We start from the raw sequence: 18,869 nt of genomic DNA, 5'->3' as shown, positions 1-18,869 counted from the left end.
TTGGCTTAACCATGCTTGTTTAAACTACTCTAAGTGGAACTAACGTTGGTGAGTTAAACTAGAAATGCCATCACCGTAAAATCATATGTACGATAGGAATATTCAGATGAAAAGCGAAGCATCTCCCGCCCGAATAATTACTAGTCAGATACACCGATAGTTAATGTTAGCTGCTTCTGCTAAACGTTACCTCCTAGCTACCTAGTCCTAACCTATATGAACCAACTGATTTAATGAATCAGGCCATTGAAATCCTACGAGTGTAGACGTTGTGGCATACAAGCACCTCAGAAAATGTACTATTTAACTTATCTTCTTATCTCGGTACTTAGCCAACGTAGGGGGGTGGTCTCGATTGATGCTAATAAAGACCCTAGCAACGTAGCCAGTGGTGCCATCAGCTTCACACCACATACAAACAACATAGCTTGCTACATTAGTTAGCTAGCTACAAAACAGGGAATCAGAAAATACGACATTGTGGGAATGCATCCTTACCTAGTACCCGCCTTGTCCCCCATCTCCCCGGCAGGCTAGATGGGTGGTAACAGATAAAGCGCTGTTTTTCTGTTTATTTTATGCTGTGTTTTACTCCACCCTCGCAAGATAATTTGTTCGCTGGCGCTGGCTTCCGTGCCTTTTTGCTTCCGCAAAAACAGGAACTCATCGTACAGCGCTGATGAAGATAAGCTTTGGAGACATATAGCATTGCGCAATAGCTACGCACAATCAGAAGGCGCTACGCCTAAAAGTTTGGGTGCTTTTGAGGATGCAACATTGCTGATAGAATTCCAGTGTAAAAGTTGTACAGAAGACCAAAGGCAAAAGATACATTGATTACACCAAATGTGTGCATTTTTCCAGATAATCGCAATGTATGTGACATACATTAAAGAAACTAATTAATGCATAATGTTTCTACACATATTTATATATTGTCCTACATGATTTCCCATGTGACATAACAATTACCATTCTGAAAACACAGAGGTAGTTTTTTTATTAGTAGCAGACGCATTTGTTTTATTGCGTTACTATATAAATAAATAAACATTTCATAATGTCCCTTAACCTTTTCAAGCAGTCACGATCAGGATCCACATTGACAGGAACCAGTCTGAGTGATCAATGTGTTTTTGTCCGTATTAGATACGGATTGTATAAGAGTCTGAATGGGTCACATAGCGCACCCAGCGTTGTGATGCTCCAGGCTGTATAGGGGACAGGCGGAGGAATCTAATTTGCAGTCCTGTGCAGGTGTACTTCGGCAGCTCAAAGCTCAGACTGATGGATCCTACTTCCTGTAGCGAGGCTGAACTAAGACCAGGGACCTCGAGCTGAATGTAAAGATAGAGTGGAAATGGTCAGCATGTTGGTCAATAATTAAAAAACTACTATTAGGAACATATAATCTAGCTTGAAGAACAGGATTTCTGCTACTAAAATAAACATATCCACAATACAAAACCAAAATATTTTACAAAATGCTATGTAGTGTAGTGAACTATTGTGCCATTGTAATCACTATAAAAATAATCTTTAAGATATCCCCAAAATATTTTTTACAGCTTTCTTAAACAGACTGACGAAACACAAAAGTTAAATACTAGCGCATGTGGAAAGCAGGGGATTTGAGAGAGCTTAACCAGGTAAGTAGGTTGAGAAGTTATTCAATATTGTTTCAAGCAATCTCATGGATTTTAGAACCTTATATACACCTAATAATGTTATCTATAATCTGACAACAAAAAACTGAAGTGAAGTGATTCTTCCAGATTGTTTTACTGATTATGTTAAGTCACCTTGAACAGGGCAGAGAGCTGGGCACCCCCAGGGAAACGAGGGATCTCCCAGTGGACAGCCTTGTTTTGTGGCTGCAGCTCAGCACTCTGGTCAGGGCTGCTCAACTCCTGAGAGAGACTGGAGAACAAAGAGTATGAGAAGAGAGGGAGAGCGGGGTTATTATTTACTAATGGGTACACATGGTACGAGACAAAGAGAAAGATAAAGAGAAAGTGAGAAAAAGAAAGGGGGTTCTCACCTTAGTGATCCCTTGGGTATCGGTATTGTTATACTAACATTAATGGCAGCGCTGTAAGAGAAACGATATTCAGTGACAGAAAGGTACCTATGTTACAGCCCAGTTAGAAATGGCAAGGACAATCAGACTGTCTAACAAACTATATATTGTTAAAATGTAGAAAATGTATGTTAGCAAATCAGCATGGAGCAATGGAGAACTGACCTCTTTGGGGGCAGGTCACATCGGAGCTTCAGGTATATCAACAACCTAGAAAGAAAGCGCAAGTTTGTGGTTAGTCGTTAAGACGTAATTCCAGAACACTAAAGTGAAATGTGAAAGTTAAAATGATCATCATGAGCAAGATGAGGTAGCATCTGTGTTTAAGACATATCAAGATGTTTTGATAAAGGGTTTTCTACAGAAAGAATGAACAGTGTTCTGAATGATGAGGCGTTCTGTACCTGCCACCAGTGTCCCTCTCAATAGAAGAGAACAGACGGAATGGAGGAGCTGTGGGCAGGTCATCACACAACTGGTACTGCATCACTGTTTGCTAAGGACAAAACAAGTATTTGTGAGAAACAACGAGAGAACATATTTGTTTACGCAAAGGTGTGTTTAAATAAATTCCATGACCACCTCTCCTTGGCTGGGACACAATTTCAGGATTCTGTAGGTGTCAAACTCATCCAGCCGGACTGCCTGGTGAAAGCTGCACTCATCCACACGAACAGCTGCCCCATAGCCTGAGAGATGAAAGGAGAGAGTGGGGGAAGGGGAACGATACTTTTATGTTATGCTTGGATATCAATGACAGATTTAAAACAAGAATGTGCACACATTTTAATCTCTATGGGTATTCACACCAATGACTACTCTTCCACAACACAGAGAAGAGTACAATTTAAGATGTTTTATGTCATCCATTATATCAAGAAATGCTATGGCAGAGAATAATACATTTCAATCCCACAGCATCATTCTCATCCAGTAGTGTAGTAATCAGGTCACCATACATTCAGCCAGTGATTAAACTGAAAGAATACTATTGACTGATCTAGCCAGTGAAGCATGTAGTATTTTCAAGGGGTGCACAGCAGACCTCTCAGCTGGGACTTTCCAATGCTGAACTCTTCATTCAGTCCAATCCTCATCTCTACGAAAAGGGTAGGGCGCAGAGGAGACAAGGGAGACAATGAAATATAAAATAAAAATCACTTTTTTATTCTTTATTTGACTGGATAGTGTGGAAAAGAGCAGTGGGCCTGTCTCAAACCCACATTGCAGCATACATGTGTTCCAGAGGCAGCAGCTTAGACCATTGGACCAATCGACACCGAGGTGAGGAGAATGTGTAAATATAAAAACGGTCAAGCATGAAGGAATTGCAACCTTTTAGGGCTTATTTACTCCGCCTTCTCTTGAGGCAAGCGTAAAACGGCAAACTTGAAACAAGAAAGCTCACCGGAGCAGCTTGGCATGTAACACTTCACTCTGATCTCTCCCTCAATGTCTGCCTTCATCAGGACTCCCTGAAGAGCAGTAAGACAATATATCATTTATAACACTGTTATACTGTATACCCATTCAGAAATATGAAAACATAATGATGTTTAATGTAATACTCACGTTGGCACCAATGACAACAGATATCCTTTCAATCACATCCACAAATATCTCATTTTTACCTCCCTGAAGACCAAATTGAAAAGACAAGTTGATTAATAGATAAACCATCACTGATCAACACACTAGTACTCAGGGTTAGCCAATAAACCCAGCAGTAGGTGCGTTCCATACCTGTTCTCCTCTGCTGGACATGATGGGCCGTGTGGCAGCTACACTGGGGGCCACTTTATTTTGCTGGGTGTCTGCTCCAAACTGAATAAAAGAACCAAGTACAGCTGAAAATGTCCTTGTTAGGTTGAAAATCTGGAAATCACGGCACAACCAAATATCAGTGTGTGCCGATGCAGAGGTGTCTTACCAGACCCACGTTACTGAGGTCAAACAGGCTGAGGGGCTTGGCGCTGACTGCCTCAGTCTGGATGAAGTTCTTCAGGATGTCAGTGGAGGTTGTCTGGATGTATCCAAAGTCCTGATGGGGATGAAGTTACAGAATGTGGGGATGATACAGAGCATTGAGAATGGGGATAAGGTGGAGTGGAGAGAAGCACAGATAACCCAGGCACAGATAATGATGTGTAAGTGAACAATGAGCCAAATCTTTACTAGTATTCTGATTATCCTCATTATTGTAAGCAATAACCATTATAATAAAGCCACCTCAATATTTACAGCCATAGGTGATCCTATATTTAGAAGCTGATCCATAGTCAGTATTTTGCAATAATTATAATATTACAGTAGGGTTTGAATTTAGTGCTGGACACATTTCTGTAGTGGAAATCACTGCATGGTCTCAGGAACACTTCAGAAAACCACTGTCTGTGAACACAGTTTGTTGCTGCATCCACAAATGCAAGTTAAAACTCTACCATGCAAAGAAGAAAACATAAATAAACAAAATCCAGAATCGCTTCCGCATTCTCTGGGCCAGAGCTAATTTAAGATGGACTGTGGTGAAGCGGAAAACTGTCCTGTGGTCTGACAAATCAAAACAAGAAATTATTTTTGGGAACCATGGACATCGTGTCCTCTAAAAAGGGCTAAAAATGAAAGGGACCATCTAGCTTGTTATCAGTGCACAGAGCAAAAGCCAAAATCGGTGATGGTATGGGGGAGCATTAGTGCACATGGCATGGGTGACTTGCACATCTGTGAAGGAACCATTAATGCTGAACAATATATACAGGTTTTGGAGCAACATATGTTGTCATCCAGACAACATCTTTTTCAGGGAAGGCCTTGCTTATTTCAGCATGACAATGCCAAACCACATTCTGCACGTATTGCAACAACATGGCTCCTTAGTAAGAGTCCATGTGCTAAACTGGCCTGTATGTAGTCCAGACCTGTCCCCCATTGAAAACATTTGGCACATTATTAAATGAAAAACACGACAAAGGAGACCCTGAACTGTTATGCAGCTGAAATCCTATATCAAGCAAGAATGGAAAAACATTTCACATGGTCTCCTCAGTTCCCAAATGCATATATTGTGGTAAAATAAAGAGAAGATGCCGCACAGTAATAACTTTACAGTAACAACCTTTTTGAAACTTGTAGCTGGCATCTAATTCAAAATGGGCCAAAAACTACAATTTCTCTTGTTCAACATTTGATATGCTGTCTTTGTACTATTTTCAATTAAATATACAGATGAAATTATTTGCACATCATTGCATTGTGTTTTTATTTACATTTTACAAAGCATCCCAACTTTTTTGGGAACGGGTTGTATTTGGCAAACATCCTCTGTGTGTGGGGTTTTGGGAAATTCACATTATATCTTTGGTTGTTGATGGAAAGGTTCTTTGCCCAAAACACCTGTATGCCTACATTGGGAAACCAGGCCCAGGACCTAAGACTTAAAAAGGGCCAAGTAATAGAAATAAGAGACAGGATACTCACCACCACTTCATCCAACACCTCATATATGAGAGCAAAGTTCATCCGGACAGACTTCTCTGACAGACAGCCACAGTAATCCTTAATCAGAGCTGTTAACCTGTAACACACATAGCCATCAAAACATCCACACACTGTACAGCACATGCACTGGACAACTGTGGAGGCCAAATAGTAGCACATTGTTGTGGAGCCACTGATGCGCTAAATGACTGATGTGCTAAATTACTGATGCGCTATAAATGTAATAAATTACATATGAATCACAAACACAAAGCTACTTGTAGAATGCATGAAGTACAGACATAATTACCTATTTAGGAACTCTATGATAGTGAAGGGAGAGGAATCAGCTTTTGTTGTTGCAACCCAATACAGCCCTCCTTGTCGGATGTGAACATAATGCAGCTCCTTGTGTTTCTGCGGACCACCATATAGGGAAATCACATTACTGTTTGTAACTAATTATACCCTAGTAGACCCAGCATGTGTATTTGCCAAACTTACCATGACCACTGGAGGCTGGTCACCAGTCAATGTAGTGACCATCTCATAGAATTTGTTGACAGCATCGCATCCAGCTTCACCACGGACTGACAACTCAGGCTTAAGGGCAATCATTACATTACTTACACTCATCACTGTCTTTGACAATATTTTGGGAGAAATTGAAGAGATTTCGCTTTTTTCTCCTCAACTAGACATTTACATTACAGTAATAATGAATGCTGACTGACTGAAAACAACAGTATGTTCTAGTTGTGTTTGGTAACTGGTTTGTACCAGCAATTAAGAAATATTTGGGTTTTGTGAGGTTATGTCCAATAAGAACAGCCCATATAGCCATGGGAGATTGGCAATATACCAATATAAGTCTTGTCTTCTAGGTAGTTACAACAATTCAGATGTTTACGGTTCGCATTACATCATGGAATAGAAGTAGGATACAGTCTTTGTAGATAAGGTGATCTCCTTTCGAGGACAAGATGAACACCTGGGATATCATCTTCTTACTAGAGCACAATAACAAAAAGGTATCAAGGCAGGATGAAATTTCAGGTTCAACTAAATCTAATAACTTAAAAAACAAACATCCTATTGTAGGCGTTGTGATTAGTATTATTGGGATTGGGATTTCGTGAACAATGCCACTAGCCAACGAGTAATATAGCTAGTTACTAGGATGTGACTCCAACCCAATGTTTTATCACCTACAGTATGCTAGCTAATGTTAACTGTCAATTACCGTAAAATGCCATGATTGTATGAACTTGCCCTGCTTTGGCTTTGCTTTCTTATTAACATGTAAGTCTTGCTCAGTAATGGAACATTACCTATGTTGATTCTTCAAGCATACCTCAGGACCGACAATTGTACTTCAAGAAGATACCTACATATATCAACGTCATGTATTGTAGGTAAATAGCTAAGCAATATTAGTTAACTGTAGTTTGTTTCGGTTTGTTTACGCGTCCATTTTTTATTTGATGATGGTAGAACTCGCAGCTAAATCAGCCTCAAGTTTTACAGCGCCACCTATAGACTGTTTTAATAAAACAAAAAGGTGCACAGCGCGGCACGACCGTGCACAACTGGCACACAACGTGACTTCTCTGGTGCAGGGAGACCACCAGTTTAGCTAGTCTTTGACAACTAGTGTTGTGGAGCACCGACTCCCCAAAGCACTACGGATTCCACTACGGATTGCGCGGTTTTAAAGTGACAATAGCACGTGATGAATGATTTCGAAAACGTTGATTACTCCAAAGTTATCCGATGTCAATGTGCTTTCAAACACTGACTTCTACTGGACACTATTTGTAATTTCACATTTGTCATTTTAGCAGCGACGGAGCAGGTTGTGTGGGTAAAAGATTGTATATTTCCGTTTTCCTAGCAGCAGGATATTATGCTGGCAGCGCTAACTCAGATTTATTTTTCTAAATAAAAGCCATCATTGCAATACATTGCAATGTGCATAATTCGGTAAAAGAATTGTGAATTCTGTTCCAAAGCAAGTTATAAGTAAAAGCATAATGATTAGAAACAAATATATGTTGTGCCACAGAACATGGAATTCAAGAACTTTGCATAAGCCAAGTTCAGGTATGGTCTTGCACTGGAGCCAATTGAGGAGGTGGGTAAGAAAGTGCTGCCAGCTATATTTTCCTGTTATGCTGCCAGTATTTTCTCCCATGAATTGACACTGTAAATTGTTTTTTTTATACCCTAGTGAGTAATTCTCGAATACCATATTCCGAGGTACAACGTGTAGTTCTTTTTTTATAAGGTAATTTGCATAGGCCAAATTCAGGTATAGAGTCTTGCACATTTTATGTTTTATTATTGTGGTTTAAATAATTTCCATCTATTATTTGCTCTTTGCATTCTTTAGAAAACATGTTTAAAATGTCATATCTTTGCCATCTTTAGAACGAATTGTACACTATGTAATATATTGATATTTGCGCTTTTATTCAGAAGGTTTACTCATTACAATACGATTATGTCGTCATCGTTAGTGCTTCTTGCAGAATGTTTGTAGATAGTACATGCTCTGACCGGCTCTGCCTACACACAGCATAAGCATCTAGCTTGATTTCATAATTACACACAAAGGGCATTATTTTTAACACAATGTCGAATTGATATTTCAATATAGACGTGGTCCATCAAGTTGTTTCCTATATAGGCTACTTCCAGAAGCCACAGTGTTTATATAGTACTGAAATCAACATTGCAAATCAGAATAAGTCTCCACTTACTGACAGCTGGAAATGTAATGTTTTGAAAACAATCGTAATGAGATCAGAATGATTTGGCCTTTTTAGTATTTTTCCAAGGCTACTATTTTTCGTCAGCTAGCAATATATTTGATCAGATTCTTGGAAATAGTATCTTCAGTGTGTATAATTAATTCACAAAAGTCCCCAGATAACACCAAAAGTCTACTAAATGACTAAAATGCAGTTATAATTTATATCTAGGACTGTGTAATTAACAATGTGAACCGTAAGGAACAAAAGCACATTGTAGCTTTATACTGTCAGAGATACTTTTGAGGAGATTGGAACCAATTCTGGAATACGGCGTCGCGGTGGATTTTCGGTAATAAATGCACTTGTTTGAGGCGTGAATGGGTATTTAAAATGTAGTACTTTTGTCTATGTCTATCAAATATGGTTTAAAACGTGATATTACGTACAAATAAAAACGTTTCAGTTTTCTATGGGGGAGTTCGTGACGATTAGCTTAGCAACTGCGTGACGCAGCATGAAAACATGAACGCAATTGGTCGACATTGGGCACAGCGTGAGCTTCATGCGACCCCCCATTCAATTACAGTTAAGATTCCTACCTTCTTTTCTATACCGTATCTGTTATAGTACGGCATCACCACCGGGCGGTAGTTTGTACGCGGGGAAAGGAGAAAACGTGAAAATGGCTTCTCCGAAAACTGTTCCTAAAGATGCACAGGTAAGAGAAGCTAACAATAGTCCAAGTTAAACATGTGTGGAATTTCATATTCTCGTTCATTTAAAGTGTTAACAAGTAGCAGTCTATTGTGATGGCTAAATGGAAGTTTCTGTGTAGATCATTTGTGGGATTCTCTAAGTTCGCTAATGTTTAGTAGCCAACGTAGCTAGCTGGCTAGGCTAACTAAGCTACGGTAAATAACTTTGTCAGCAAACGTTAGCACTTCAAGAATATAGGTGTTTCGTTTATATTTATAGAGCCAGCTATACAACTCAATCTTTTTCAAAAGTTATTTGTTTTTTGCATCATGAATTTGTTCTAATCGAGACGGTAGATGAACTAGTTAGCCTGTTAGTTAGCAAGATAAGCTAACGTCAGCAGCTGACTACTACTAGTGTTGTTGTTGTTTTAAGCCAACAAGCTAGTAGTACTGGTGATGACGCTACAAACGCTCCCCTAACATTTTTTACTCTACCCCATATTTGTGCATGTATTCAGGCATATAATAAAATGTTGTGTTTTCTTATGTTGTCTAATTATTTATTTTTAAGGTTATGATCCAAATCCTCAAAGACATGGGAATAACTGAGTATGAGCCAAGAGTGATTAATCAAATGCTGGAATTTACTTACAGTAAGTAACTCTCACTGGTTAATAAGTATGTTCCTCAACTCTTTATCATATGTAGATCTTGGTGGAATAAAGTTATTTACACGGTTGCCAAAGTATAACTTGGCCTTCATTTTGTCACTTTTAATTGATATTAGGAAATGCTGCTATTCGTATGTATTTTACATGGTATTAAAACATGATTTTAGCAAATGTACATGCTACTATGTGTAAGGTAAAGGCTTGAATAATTTGTGTTCAAGTATCAACTGACAGCAAGTGGGGTTGCACGATATTGGAAATAACTGACATTGCGATATGAAAAAACAGAGGAAGTCTTCAGAAAGAGCTTTGGCTATCAACCTGACAGTCTGTATCCTTTTCTTCCTCAGCCCCATCCTCTACAATTAAAATGTATGAAACCTATGAAAAATTTTATATTTTCAAAAAAGTTGCTAGGTAATAACATGTAACAGTAATAGTATAGCAACAGTACTAAAGTAGAACGCGCAATTGGGCATAACTTACCAACTGCAAGATGCAGTCTGTGGCCAAAGCACTCCAATCTGGTCCACTTGTTCAGGTGCAGCCTTCATCATGTTCACGGCATTGTCTGTTGTAATACAGACTATACGACTTTCCCAATCAGCTTAAGCTTCTCTCATCCCGGTTTCGATGTTCTCACTTGTATGATCCTCAGGGGAAAAATGCAGTTTGCAAACAGTAACTTTTCAGGTGGAAGTCCTCATTATAAAGTGTACGGTCAGACTTATGTAGGGCTCCGTTGTCTGGCTGGACCACAAGTCCGTTGTTGCTGTATAATATTCCACTTGTGACAGCTCTTTTTCAACTTGTGCCTTGCATTTCTCATACAGCTCTGGGATGGCAACTTGAGAAAAATAGTTGTGATGGCATTACATACCGCTTGTCAAGCAAACGGATCATGTTTTTAAAACCCTCTTTGGTAACCGTGTTGATTGGTACCATGTCTTTGGCGACGTGAAATGTTATTGAATCTGTGATTTTTCTCTGCCATTTGGAACCTTTCTTGTATAGTGTTTTTGCTTTGGACGGCATTTAGATGCTTTGCACTCATCATACGAAGATTTGTGGTGCCGCCTTAAATGATCAAACAAATTGGTCGTGTTGTGGCAAAAATTGCAAGGCACTCTCGACAAAGTACCTGTTTTTGGTCAACATCATCCTGTCTATAGCTGAAATATTTCCAAATAATTTACGATGCATTTCTTTTTGCAACCAAATTCTCAATTTCGGCCTGTTGTGCCTGTTCCTCGCTCATCATTTAGTCATGCGCAAGCAGAACCTGCATGTCAACCACTTGCAGCAACGAACTCCATGTTTAAAATAATTATTATAATTAACTGTGTATCCAATAACCCATAAATCGGAGTAAATTACGTTATATCAGACCGATATAATGCTGGTTTTCCATTAGAAAAAGAAAAAAATTATATATATATTTATTGTAGACTGATATGTTTACCTTACTAAATCGCACGTTCTGCGATGTGACTATTGCGGATGCGTGCATCGCAATGTCGATGCTGAAATGATATATTGTGCAGCCCTAACAGCAAGTCAGTCAGAGAGACAGTCCATAATACCAGCATCTCCTTGCGATTCCATTGGTGTGATTTAAATTTTTACATGTGGCAGACAACCTTATCCTGTGACTTACAGGACCAGTTAGGGTTAAAGGAGTAGTTTGTCCTAGATTCACATTTGGGTGAAGAAAAGGTTTCCACTGCAGATTTGGTTGCTTGGGATGCACAGTTCATGAATTTGGGCAATTCTAATTCCAAACGGGGGCTGAGTTGAATAATGGTTTGTTGCGAAAAATGACTCCATGCGCATTCAAGAACAACTGAAGGTAAGCGTTATGTCACCCAAATATGACTCTAGGATGAATTATCCCTTTTAAGTGCCTTGCTCTAGGGCACAAGAGTGTTTTAATAGTGGAAAGTTGCAGCATGGTTAGATATGGTCTGTGTGCAATAACATGTTGGCATTCACAAGAAACACATTTAACGAGACAATGAATGTCATTTGGTTTTACAGGATATGTTACAACAATTATTGAGGATGCCAAAATCTATGCAACGCATGCCAAAAAGAACAATGTGGATGCAGATGACATAAGGCTGGCGATTCAGTGTCGAATGGACCAGTCCTTCACCTCCCCACCACCAAGAGATGTAAGAATGAATTGCAATTGCCAAGACAGATATTATTACATATTTACCTACGGTTGTAAATTATCCAGGCTTTCTCACAACCTTTGTCTTTGTGTAGTTCCTTCTGGAGGTAGCTAGGCAGAAGAACCAGACCCCTCTGCCCTTGATTAAGCCATACACTGGGCCCCGCCTGCCCCCAGACCGATACTGTCTGACCGCTCCTAACTACAGACTCAAGTCTATACAGAAAAAGGTGACCCTGTGTGTTTTGCTTTTCTGATTTTGAAGAATTTGCAATACATTTTCCTTGTTCCCTTGTGTGAATCATTCTGGCTGTGCCTCTTCTGTGCAGGTTTCTTCATCTGCGGGTAGAATTACAGTGCCTCGTCTCAGTGTAGGGGCTGTTTCCAGCAGGCCCAGCACACCTACCCTTGGTGACTAACCCTTCACAGCAATCTATGTTTTTGTTTGTAGAGTTTGTTTTTCCAAAACAGTGCTTTAACGTCAAACATGGCATTGGTATGTGTATTTGTTTCCTGGTGTCCGATGCTGTTGCTACCATATTTGCTGCATTAGAAAAACATGGACTCCTTTCTTCCTGCATGTTTCCAGGCACTCCCTCAATGCAGTCAGTCACGACCAAAGTGGGAACGCCGGTGTCGCTGTCGGGGCAGCGCTTCACTGTTCAGATCCCATCCTCGCAGACTGCAGCTTCCAAGTCCTGTAAGGCTTGCTATATTTTCACACTGCCAAATCGATTCAGACAACAAAAAGGATTTGCATTTGTAGATTTACATTTTAATAATTCAACAGATGCTCTGATCCAGTGCGGTCTACATTTAGGGGAGACGGGTTCCACAACTGGGGTATAAGGACAGCGAAAAGCTTTGACTGGGTGGTGGGACACGGAGAGATTAGAGCAGGCAGAATGACGAGCTTGGGTAGGGATGTATGGTTTCAGTATTACCTGAAGGTAGGGATGTATGGTTTCAGTATTACCTGAAGGTAGGGATGTATGGTTTCAGTATTACCTGAAGGTAGGGATGTATGGTTTCAGTATTACCTGAAGGTAGGGATGTATGGTTTCAGTATTACCTGAAGGTAGGGATGTATGGTTTCAGTATTACCTGAAGGTAGGGATGTATGGTTTCAGTATTACCTGAAGGTAGGGATGTATGGTTTCAGTATTACCTGAAGGTAGGGATGTATGGTTTCAGTATTACCTGAAGGTAGGGATGTATGGTTTCAGTATTACCTGAAGGTAGGGATGTATGGTTTCAGTATTACCTGAAGGTAGGGATGTATGGTTTCAGTATTACCTGAAGGTGGGGATGTATGGTTTCAGTATTACCTGAAGGTGGGGATGTATGGTTTCAGTATTACCTGAAGGTGGGGATGTATGGTTTCAGTATTACCTGAAGGTGGGGATGTATGGTTTCAGTATTACCTGAAGGTGGGGATGTATGGTTTCAGTATTACCTGAAGGTGGGGATGTATGGTTTCAGTATTACCTGAAGGTAGGGATGTATGGTTTCAGTATTACCTGAAGGTAGGGATGTATGGTTTCAGTATTACCTGAAGGTAGGGATGTATGGTTTCAGTATTACCTGAAGGTAGGGATGTATGGTTTCAGTATTACCTGAAGGTAGGGATGTATGGTTTCAGTATTACCTGAAGGTAGGGATGTATGGTTTCAGTATTACCTGAAGGTAGGGATGTATGGTTTCAGTATTACCTGAAGGTAGGGATGTATGGTTTCAGTATTACCTGAAGGTAGGGATGTATGGTTTCAGTATTACCTGAAGGTAGGGATGTATGGTTTCAGTATTACCTGAAGGTAGGGATGTATGGTTTCAGTATTACCTGAAGGTAGGGATGTATGGTTTCAGTATTACCTGAAGGTAGGGATGTATGGTTTCAGTATTACCTGAAGGTAGGGATGTATGGTTTCAGTATTACCTGAAGGTAGGGATGTATGGTTTCAGTATTACCTGAAGGTAGGGATGTATGGTTTCAGTATTACCTGAAGGTAGGGATGTATGGTTTCAGTATTACCTGAAGGTAGGGATGTATGGTTTCAGTATTACCTGAAGGTAGGGATGTATGGTTTCAGTATTACCTGAAGGTAGGGATGTATGGTTTCAGTATTACCTGAAGGTAGGGATGTATGGTTTCAGTATTACCTGAAGGTAGGGATGTATGGTTTCAGTATTACCTGAAGGTAGGGATGTATGGTTTCAGTATTACCTGAAGGTAGGGATGTATGGTTTCAGTATTACCTGAAGGTAGGGATGTATGGTTTCAGTATTACCTGAAGGTAGGGATGTATGGTTTCAGTATTACCTGAAGGTAGGGATGTATGGTTTCAGTATTACCTGAAGGTAGGGATGTATGGTTTCAGTATTACCTGAAGGTAGGGATGTATGGTTTCAGTATTACCTGAAGGTAGGGATGTATGGTTTCAGTATTACCTGAAGGTAGGGATGTATGGTTTCAGTATTACCTGAAGGTAGGGATGTATGGTTTCAGTATTACCTGAAGGTAGGGATGTATGGTTTCAGTATTACCTGAAGGTAGGGATGTATGGTTTCAGTATTACCTGAAGGTAGGGATGTATGGTTTCAGTATTACCTGAAGGTAGGGATGTATGGTTTCAGTATTACCTGAAGGTAGGGAGGGGCACTTGCTGTTGTCACTCTGTAGGCAGACACCAGTTAGTGGATGTGCGCTTAAACCTGAAGCCAGTGGAATAAGCAGTGGAGCGGGCTGACATGAAACTATATGTTGTGGTTGACCTCTGTGAATTGCGCCAAGCAGGAAGCTCTACTAACACTGGGCCTCATTCTTTAATATTTTCCATTGTTTTTTTCCCCCTTAAATTTAGGAAGGTCCTAAGAAAAGTTCAGATTCACAATGTGTTCTTCAACCTCAATTGTTTGCACCTTTGTTCTTATGATGATTAATCCCTTGTCCTTGTAAATTGAAAGTGCCTGCCAGTTGTTCCTAATTAGCATAAGTAAACGCCTCACCAATCCCCATAAAGGGGTGTGAGACTGTAGGGCTGTGCGCACACAGAAATCACACACAGTGGCTGAGGCTGAATCTCAAATTGCATACTGTATAGTATGCCAGATTAGTATGTCCCAAATCAGAGTATGCTGAAAATAGTATGCCAAAAGTCCCCGGATGATCTACTATTTCTGGTGGATTTTTGAAGAATGCATCTGTGCATGCTTTTTGAGATAATATAGACTACAACTCTTGCGCAGTAAAAGAGTGCGGGTTTCCAGGATTCTCTTATCTTTTCACTTGATGAAAAAGTAATTTATTGTCACTTATATTGATAGTTATTGCATCAATGTCATTTATGTATAAAAGGAAAAACAAAATGCCCAAACTAAAATCTAAAGACGGTAGAGCACTGGACATCAAACATAAAAAAAAAAACTTCAGTATTTCTGAAGTGGAGGTACTGATGCAAGTGAAGAGCAAACAAGCGCTCATATTCAGTAGTGTCAGTAATGGATATAAAGTGACAAAAGGTGGCATGGGATGCTATTACTTGTTCAATGAACGCTGTATCTGGAGAAGGGTGCACAACTGGGGAATTAAAAAAAGGTTTGATCTCAAATCTGAGGCCCAAAAAATATTGCTGGGTTAGTATCTGGCCTGCTTCCTCTGTGAGGTGGGGTTGTACACAACAAATGTTGTAGAAGATAAACCTGCAGCAGCAAGTAACCGTTTTGTCTATGATCACGCTGAGGTACTTTGTTCTCTGAGAGGGGCGCACAGTGATGGAGAGGTAGACAGGCTTTCCCCAGGAGGAAGAGCAACTCTGGCTTGGTGTGTTTGAGATTAGAGATTCACAGATTAGAACATATTGTTGGCCAATAATCACAACATAATCGGCAGATACCATTGTTTTGTAACTCACAAAAATAAGCCCAATGAATCAAAAGTGAAATATGATGATAAAATAAAAATGATTTCTGTTAATGCGTTATAATGACTAGATAAATCTAGTGAATAAGGTAATAGACCACAGGGGGACACACGACTCAACCAAAATATAATACCATTTACTTGGAGCTGATTCAGACAAAAGCACAATTTGTAGGAAATGGTTGGCAATTTTTCTTTTACATATAATAGTCCGATGCCGTTATATCAGCGCATCCCTATTTGTGATGAAGGTTGTTGCGAGAGAGGAGTTGTTGAGGTAACATTTATCAACTGTTGAGTTCAAACTCTTGGTTAAAGGTCACATGTGGCTTACTTTATAACCAGGTAATCCTCTATGGCAACATTATCCTCTAGAACTACCTCATTTAAAAGGCAATTCATATTTGAACTAAGGCAGGTGTAACCAACATCCCCAAAATCTGTATAATCTATAATAATGCTTTCCCGTGGCTAGGATGACATCAGTTTAGCTGCTCATTATGAAGGCCTGCAATGACATGCTTTGTTTATACATTATCCCTTTGACCTCATTTGTGTACCAGATATTGCTCACAGTGCAATCAAAGTATTTGGACCGTGACACAAGTTCTGTTTTGGCTTTTTAATCCAGCACATTGGGTTTGAGATGAAACTATAATGAATAGGTTGTGCAGGCTGTCAGCTTTTATCTGGGGGTGTTTACATCCATAAACTGTGAACCCTGTTGGAAGCCCTTTTTATAGGTAGTCCACCGATTTTAGGCCAACACCATAGCTTTCGGTTAATGCATTTCCAGAAAGAATTCTGGCATAAGTATAAAGCTTTTTATTAGTTTAGTGAAATTAAAATGGCTGTACTGTTTGTTTCACAACTACAGTATTTTCACATACCCTGAATAAACTGTTACACACAGGACTGTGATGCTCCGCTCAAATATGATGTACCTCCTCTGCTCCATATTGTACATTTAATTTATTAAACCTTATTGTACACTTATTGAATTACCCTTATTTAATTCATAGAGAATATATTTTAGTTAACAGCAAAACATAGGCGAATAGTTACAGGGGAATGAAGCCAATTGGAAAATAGGGATGATTAGCTTACCATGTTGAGGGTCAGCTTGGACATTTTAATCACGGATTCAGGGCACAGATCACAGATTTCCTTAAGAAAGACGGTACATGAGAATTCTTATTTCTTCATAAATATTCAAATGAAAAGTTGTGTTTTTTAAAATGCCTACATTTAGGAATACAAATGTATTTGAAAGTTAACACACAGGTAAACATTGGTATGACTTGTTTATTCTATTGATTACAGTGGTGTTCTAATATCAGTAGCCCTATACCTCAAAGAACATGTCAGATTGGTTAAAAAAAAAACATGACACTGCCTGTTTTGCGCCATAGCCTGTGGAATCTGCAAGATACTTTTTCTTTTGAGTTCTGCATAAATTAAAATGTCACTAACTGCCACAGATGTGATGGTTCAGCATTTAATAATCAATTAAGAATTGTGTTCTATTGGCCACATGGGACATGCGCATGTATTTACAAACCAGCTAGAAATAATGAAAGGCAGACAAGCATAATTCACTGTTATAGTACAGGTGTTTACTGTATTTATTTTTATTGGATTTAAGAAATGTATTTACACAGTTATAGTTATTCAGTTCTCAGAAGCTTCAGTGCTGTAGTTTGTGTGGATTGTCTCCTCAATTAGTAAAACATGATTTTATAAAAAATGATAAATCCTGTTTTTCCAACAGCCACACCATCCACCCCAACAGTTCAAAACGTCCACATCAACCCCTCCCTGATCGGCTCCAAGAACATTCTCATCACCACCAACATGGTGTCACAGAACCTGGCCAATGACTCATTGAAGAGGAAGCACGAAGACGATGACGACTATGATGCATTATGACCTCATAGATTATTTCATAAAGGAGCAGGAGCTCGCTAGGTGAAATCAAGAGTGTGCTGTAAATATATAATTAGTTTTGAGGTTAGCCAGCTAGCCAATACTTCCCCATCACCTTGTGGAAATGAGTAACTAGTGTGTCATATCTGTTTGCCAATAATTTTTGTATATACAAAATAAAAGATATTTGTGACAAAAGAAGTGAAGAAACCCTTTAAAACATGTCTAATCTATAAAATGTATTTTATAGAACAACACTGGGCATATTAGGAAATGTCAAATGAACAAAGCAAGAATTATATTAATGAATAGAATGGGATTTCTGTACTTATGTTTGGGCATACTGGGGGTACACTCATGACACCATAGGCTTACTATTAAAAGTAACATGAGGGGGTACTTCAGAGTTACTCATAACCTAGCAAAATTCTGTTGGTGGTACAGAAACTGAAAATGGTAGGGAACCACTGCAAGTGGCAAACCCCAGACTTGAAACCCACTGAACAATGGACCTGAAGAACGCAGTTCATCTACAATCCCAATCCAATCTGACAGCTATAATGAATCTACAAGGAAGAATAAGAAAAAACACCCAAAGGTGTGCAAAGCTAGTAGAGGCATACCAAAGAAGACTAGAAGTTGTGATAGCTGCTGAAGGCCCTTCTGCAAAGAACTGAAGAAAGGGTCTGAATACTAAATATTTTTTCTTTTATTTTCAATAAACTGTCCAAAAGTTCTAAAAATGTAGTTTAGCTTTGCCACTACAGGGTGTTTTGTGTAAATTGATGCAGAAGCATGTAATAAATTCTAAATTCTGTCCATTACAACAAAATGTAGAGGAAGTGAAGGGGACTAAAACATTTCTAAAGGCACCGTATTAGCTGTAGGTGCCAGAGGACTGACAGATGTTTAGAAAGCACTTCTCTGGATCTCTCAAGGAAGTTACTGCTGCCCGGATCTCAAATAGACCAACAAATAAATAAAAAAGAGCCCCTGATCTATTCATCTATACTCGGGACTAAGCCCTGAATGTATTGTGATCCTAGCAATGCTTCTACCTTTAGGTACTGTTCATTAGATGCAGACAGCTTTTTGGGTCTTTCAATTGACTTTCTATCATGAGATGCTCAGTTTCCTTACATTTTTGTGTGTCTCAAGCCATGGGT

The 18,869-nt window shown here is 39.4% G+C and overlaps 3 protein-coding genes across 4 annotated transcripts in view; 1 reads left to right on the top strand and 2 right to left on the bottom strand.

Moving 5' to 3' along the window:
- The window catches only part of LOC105023937 (arrestin red cell), a 38,918-nt gene extending 38,237 nt beyond the window's left edge, over nt 1-681 (bottom strand). The window contains exon 1 of one of the 2 annotated variants that reach the window (XM_010893490.4): nt 499-681. In XM_010893490.4, coding sequence (XP_010891792.1) covers nt 499-521 — 23 coding nt within the window. In that variant the 5' untranslated portion in view covers nt 522-681. The remainder of the gene's footprint in view (nt 1-498) is intronic. The other variant, XM_010893489.5, reaches the window with a different exon arrangement.
- A 304-nt stretch (nt 682-985) lies between these two features.
- On the bottom strand, nt 986-7,371 carry ap4m1 (adaptor related protein complex 4 subunit mu 1). The gene is made up of 16 exons (XM_010893488.5): nt 6,889-7,371; nt 6,503-6,567; nt 6,062-6,147; nt 5,868-5,974; nt 5,558-5,654; nt 4,011-4,121; nt 3,824-3,904; nt 3,653-3,715; nt 3,489-3,555; nt 3,126-3,179; nt 2,663-2,769; nt 2,485-2,576; nt 2,246-2,290; nt 2,042-2,092; nt 1,803-1,920; nt 986-1,337 (listed from the first exon to the last, which is right to left on the bottom strand). The coding sequence occupies exons 2-16, from the start codon at nt 6,558-6,560 to the stop codon at nt 1,146-1,148; spliced, it is 1,329 nt and encodes a 442-aa protein (XP_010891790.1). The 5' UTR covers nt 6,561-6,567; nt 6,889-7,371; the 3' UTR covers nt 986-1,145.
- A 1,598-nt stretch (nt 7,372-8,969) lies between these two features.
- Nucleotides 8,970-17,897, top strand: taf9 (TAF9 RNA polymerase II, TATA box binding protein (TBP)-associated factor). Its single transcript, NM_001304108.1, has 7 exons — nt 8,970-9,031; nt 9,583-9,664; nt 11,720-11,856; nt 11,954-12,088; nt 12,188-12,269; nt 12,448-12,558; nt 17,549-17,897. The coding sequence occupies exons 1-7, from the start codon at nt 8,996-8,998 to the stop codon at nt 17,704-17,706; spliced, it is 741 nt and encodes a 246-aa protein (NP_001291037.1). The 5' UTR covers nt 8,970-8,995; the 3' UTR covers nt 17,707-17,897.
- Nucleotides 17,898-18,869: the final 972 nt, after the last annotated feature.

The sequence above is a fragment of the Esox lucius genome, chromosome 7 (genome assembly GCF_011004845.1).
Source record: "Esox lucius isolate fEsoLuc1 chromosome 7, fEsoLuc1.pri, whole genome shotgun sequence".
Lineage (NCBI taxonomy): Eukaryota > Metazoa > Chordata > Actinopteri > Esociformes > Esocidae > Esox > Esox lucius.
Note: the sequence above shows the minus strand (reverse complement) of the source record. Positions and strands in the feature narration are given on the sequence as shown.

Coding starts and splice junctions, on each gene's coding strand:
- taf9 (NM_001304108.1), top strand. CDS start 8,996: ATGGCTTCTCCGAAAACTGTTCCTAAAGATGCACAG. Junction 9,665..11,719: donor AATGCTGGAATTTACTTACA/GTAAGTAACTCT, acceptor TTGGTTTTACAG/GATATGTTACAACAATTATT. Junction 12,270..12,447: donor GCCCAGCACACCTACCCTTG/GTGACTAACCCT, acceptor GCATGTTTCCAG/GCACTCCCTCAATGCAGTCA.
- ap4m1 (XM_010893488.5), bottom strand. CDS start 6,560: ATGATATCCCAGGTGTTCATCTTGTCCTCGAAAGGAGATCACCTTATC. Junction 3,556..3,652: donor CTGTTGTCATTGGTGCCAAC/GTGAGTATTACA, acceptor ACTGCTCTTCAG/GGAGTCCTGATGAAGGCAGA. Junction 1,921..2,041: donor ATACCCAAGGGATCACTAAG/GTGAGAACCCCC, acceptor TTTGTTCTCCAG/TCTCTCTCAGGAGTTGAGCA.